This window comes from Vombatus ursinus, unplaced genomic scaffold (assembly GCF_900497805.2).
Source record: "Vombatus ursinus unplaced genomic scaffold, bare-nosed wombat genome assembly UNPS02014932.1, whole genome shotgun sequence".
Taxonomy (NCBI): domain Eukaryota; kingdom Metazoa; phylum Chordata; class Mammalia; order Diprotodontia; family Vombatidae; genus Vombatus; species Vombatus ursinus.
This window is the reverse complement of record NW_020954710.1, coordinates 2,905,048-2,909,804: the sequence shown is the minus strand read 5'-3', so window position 1 is coordinate 2,909,804 and position 4,757 is coordinate 2,905,048. Positions and strand designations below refer to the sequence as shown.

The 4,757-nt window shown below is 47.0% G+C and overlaps 2 protein-coding genes across 2 annotated transcripts; both read left to right on the top strand.

Moving 5' to 3' along the window:
* The first annotated feature begins 575 nt into the window (after positions 1-575).
* On the top strand, positions 576-1,709 carry LOC114029512 (actin-85C-like). The gene has a single exon (XM_027843984.1). The coding sequence runs from the start codon at positions 576-578 to the stop codon at positions 1,707-1,709; it is 1,134 nt and encodes a 377-aa protein (XP_027699785.1).
* A 1,598-nt stretch (positions 1,710-3,307) lies between these two features.
* LOC114029513 (actin-related protein T2-like) lies at positions 3,308-4,441 on the top strand. Its single transcript, XM_027843985.1, has one exon. It carries the CDS (start codon positions 3,308-3,310, stop codon positions 4,439-4,441), a length of 1,134 nt encoding a protein of 377 aa, XP_027699786.1.
* The last annotated feature ends 316 nt before the right edge of the window (positions 4,442-4,757 follow it).

Below are 4,757 nucleotides of genomic sequence, written 5' to 3'. Positions count from 1 at the left end.
AAGGAAGGAAGGAAGGAAGGAAGGAAGGAAGGAAGGAAGGAAGGAAGGAAGGAAGGAAGGAAGGAAGGAAGGAAGGAAGAAGAAAAAGAAAGAAAGAAAGAAAAAGAAAGTTCCTAAGCAAATTGATAAAACTCCTGCAGATAACTAAACCCCATTGTAGGGACAACAGCCTCTCTCTCTCTCTCTCTCTCTCTCTCTCTCTCTCTCTCACACACACACACACACACACACACACACACACACACACATGCTCCCAAGAGGAGGTCTTCCCTGGATTTGACAGACAGATAAAGTCTGACCATGCCTGTGTCTTACCTCCCTGTCACCCAAAGCTTTGTTACTTCATCACCCATTATTGAGTCCTGGAGGACAGAAATCTGAAACCAGAGAGAGAAACCAGAAAGAGAAAGTCCCCTAGGAAACAGTCTAGGCTTGGGGCAACAATGTAGTAGACTCCAGCTAAGTCCCTTTGGCCCTGTGTGATGTAAACAGTCTAGAACTTCAAGCCTCCTAAACTTCCAGCCAGTTAATTTTCACCCAAAGCCATCTCACCTGGGAGTAAAATCTCCCTGACCATGCTTGACGCCAAAGTCCTAGAAGTCCCCGCTGTGATATTTGACAATGGTTCTGGACTGTGCAAGGCAGGCATTGCTGGGGATAATGTCCCCCGGTCAGTCATCACCGCCATCGTTGGCCGCTCCAAAGCCAAAGCCACCATGTTGGGAGCTGGACAGAAGGAGTATTATGTAGGAGAAGAGGCACAGTCCAAGCGAGGGGTGCTGTCCTTGAACTATCCCATCAATCATGGCATAGTGACTTCCTGGGATGACATGGAACATATCTGGAGGCATGTCTATGAGTGCGAGCTAAGAGTCCAGGCCAACGAGCACCCGGTCCTGCTGACAGAGGCTCCACTCAACCCTCTGCAGAACCGAGAAAAAATGACAGAGATTATGTTTGAAAGCTTCAAGGTGCCCGCTATGTACGTGGGGGTCCAAGCGACGCTGGCCCTCTATGCCTCAGCTCGGACCACAGGGATAGTCATGGACAGTGGAGATGGGGTCACCCACACCGTACCCATCTACGAGGGCTACTGCTTGCCCCACGCAGTTTCCCGACTCGATGTTGCGGGCCGGGACATCACCGAGTACCTCATGAGACTTCTGTTGGAAAGTGGACATTCCTTTGTGAGCACTGCCGAGAGAGAGATAGTGAAAGACATTAAGGAGAGACTGTGCTACGTGACCTTCGACCCCATCCAAGCCATGAAAATTAAGTCAGAAGAAATCCTCAAAGAGTATAAGTTGCCGGATGGGAACATTATCAAGATTGGCAACCAGCTCTTCAGAGCCCCTGAGACCCTGTTTATGCCAGCGAACATAGGTGTTGAAGCTCCCGGGGTCCACAAGATGCTCTTTAACAGTATTCGAAAATGTGAGATTGATGTTCGGAAAAATCTTTACAGTAACATCTTGCTTTCTGGAGGTTCCACACTCTTCCAAGGTCTGGATGAGCGGATTCTGAAAGAGATCCAGCTCCAGGCTCCTGAGGGAATCTCGGTCAGGATCATCGCCCCACCAGAACGAAAGTATTGTGTGTGGATCGGGGCTTCCATCCTCACGTCACTCACATCTTTCAAACACATGTGGATCACTTCTACGGACTACAAGGAGTTTGGCCCCACCATGGTTCACCGGAAATGTTTCTAATAAGAGCAAGAGACTCCTCCCCACCCCCACCCCCCCACATATGTACAAGTGGAATCTCAAGAGATCAGAGGGGTCTGTCTCAGGAAGCTGCGGACAAGTGAATTACCTGCAAGCCGCCCACCGCCATTGGTGTTTGAGGTAGCTGGACAAAGTTTAAAGAAAAATAAAGATTTGAAACCAACCAGAACCCAACTATGCCTTTCATTCAGGCTTCCTTAGGATTTAAGTAGATGAATGAGGAGGGTGGGACACTGTGGTACAGTATCTGGGGTCAGGAGATGTGGGTTCAAATCCTGACTCCTGAAATTTCTGAATTGTGTGACACTAGGCAAGTTAGATATAACCTCTCTGAGGTTCAGTTTACTTGTCTGTGAAATGGGAATGGCTATGTTCATACTATGAAACTCACATGGTTGTTTTGAGGGGAAGCAGCTAGGTGGCACAGTGGATAGAGAGCCCGGGGCCTGGATTCAGGAGGACTCATCTTCCCGAGTTCAAATCTGGTCTCAGATTCTTCCTAGCTGTGTGACCCTGGGCAAGTCACTTCACCCTGTTTGCCTTAGTTTCATCATCTGTCAAATGAGCTGAAGAAGGAAATGGCAAACCACTCCAGTATCTTTGCCAAGAAAACCCCAAATGGGGTCATAAAGAGTTGGACACCACTGAAAAATGACTGAACAACAACAATTATATAAGCATCTTTACCTCAGGCTCAGAGAGGTCAATAAACTTAACCATGGCCACACAGCCAAGAAGTATCAGAGTCAGGGCTTGAACCCACATCCCTGAATCTTTTTTTTTCTTTTATGTTTCCCAGCATCCTTTAACAAAAATATGGGTAATTCAGGTGCTCAGAATGGACATATGAGTCCTAACAGGGTTCCTCCCTTGGAAGTCTTCAAGCAGAGATTGGGAGGCCACTGAATGTGTATGTTACAGTAGGAATTCCTTTAGAGTATGGGTCAGACTAAAATGGCCTCTGAGGTCCCTTCCAACACACAAAATGATGTGACTTTTCTGATATACTTGTCTTTTATTATGATTTATCTTTTCATGTGTATGCATATCATGATAGTAGGGTCCTTGAGGACAGGGACCTTTACAAAAACTTCCTGGGTGACTTGTGGATTGGGTTGTTTGGAGGGCCTGCCCACCTTTCCTCAGCTCAATGGCGTTCTCTGAGATACTTTCATAGCAAACCAGGAGAGCTGTTTGAGGTCTGTTGAGCATCACTGGTCTGAATCTGACTCCTCTCTGACAATAGGCTGGGGCAGGGGTGGGGAGAGGAAAGTTTCCCAGGAGAATGGTTGCCTAGTCTTTATTGTTACATAAGGGAAGAATCAGCCTTGAAAAGGTCCAGCCCCCAAACTGCCTAAAGGGAACTGGATCAACCTTTCAAAGATGAGTACCCCTCCATAGCTCTCTGGACTGGCCAACCCATCTCTGTGCTAACACGGCAGGGACTCCAGAACCTTGGGTCCACCAACATTCTAAGAGCTTTTCAGTTGTCATAAAGCAATAAAGGGAAGGAAGAAAAAAATCATTTTGATTTTAGCGAGCAAGCGCATGAGATAGGGTGAGCAGAGAATGAGCCAAGCATGTTTAACCCACACATGTTAGAGACTCCGGCTGTGATCTTTGACAACGGGTCAGGGCTATGCAAGGCTGGTGTGTCAGGGGAGATTGGTCCTCGGCATGTCATCAGTACGGTTGTCGGACATCCCAGGTTCAAAATGGGTGGCTCAGGGCAGAATCAGAAGCTGTATTATGTTGGAGAAGAGGCCTTGTACAAGGCAGAGTCCTTATTTTTACAATATCCTATTGAGCGAGGCATCATCACCTCTTGGGAAGACATTGAAAAACTCTGGAGACATCTCTTTGACTGGGACCTTGGGATTAAGCCCTCTGAGAGACCAGTGCTCATGACAGAGCCTTCTCTGAATCCCAGGAACAATAGGGAGAAAACAGCAGAGATGATGTTTGAGAGCTTCAAAGTACCAGCTTTCTACCTATCTGACCAAGCAGTCTTGGCCCTCTATGCTTCAGCCTGTGTCACGGGGCTAGTGGTGGACAGCGGCAACAGCGTCACCTGCACAGTCCCTGTGTTTGAAGGGTATTCCTTGCCTCATGCAGTTTCCAAACTTTACGTGGCAGGGAAGGATATTACTGAGTATCTCTTGCAACTGCTGATAAACAGTGGAAGATCTTTCCCTTGTGTTCTAGACAAAGGATTGGTGGATGATGTCAAGGAAAAACTATGCTATGTGGCCTTAGATCCGGAGAAAGAGCTGAGCAGGAGACCTGAGGAAGTCATGAGAGATTACAAACTTCCTGATGGGAATGTCATCCGTTTTGGAGACCAATTGTTCCAGGGACCCGAGATTCTCTTTGCCCCAGAACAGCTTGGCATACACCTCCCAGGGCTTTCCAAAATGGTTTCTAACAGTATCCTGAAATGTGATGCTGACATACAGCAATGTCTCTTTGGGGATATTCTTCTTTCTGGTGGTTCTTCCCTGTTCCCTGGACTGGATGATCGGCTGATGAAAGAAATAGAAGAGCAAGCCCCAAAGGACATCTCCATAAAGATAACAGCTCCTCCTGATCGATGGTTCTCCACTTGGATTGGGGCCTCCATTGTGACATCGCTGAGCAGCTTCAAGCAGATGTGGGTCACTGCCATGGATTACAGAGAATTTGGGACGTCTGTGGTCCAAAGAAGATGCTTCTGAAGGTCTTTGATGAACCAACTTATCATAGACATACGGTTCTTACGTTTCTTAGATGAAGCATGCAAAGGCTTATGTGACAAGGTATAAAATAAAATGTAAAAAATGAATGAAAAGTGTTGGGAGGAGTTCCTTCTCTTCTTCATGGTTTCAGTTCATTTGTGGAATCCTGAATTTAGAGATAGCCAGTGAAGAAGCATTTATTAGGTACCTACTGTGTGCCAGGAACCATGCTAAGCCCTGAAGATACAAAGCAAAGCAAAAATAGCCCCTGCCCTCAAGGAAATCTCCTTTAACCAGGGGGAGACCTGGGTTCAAA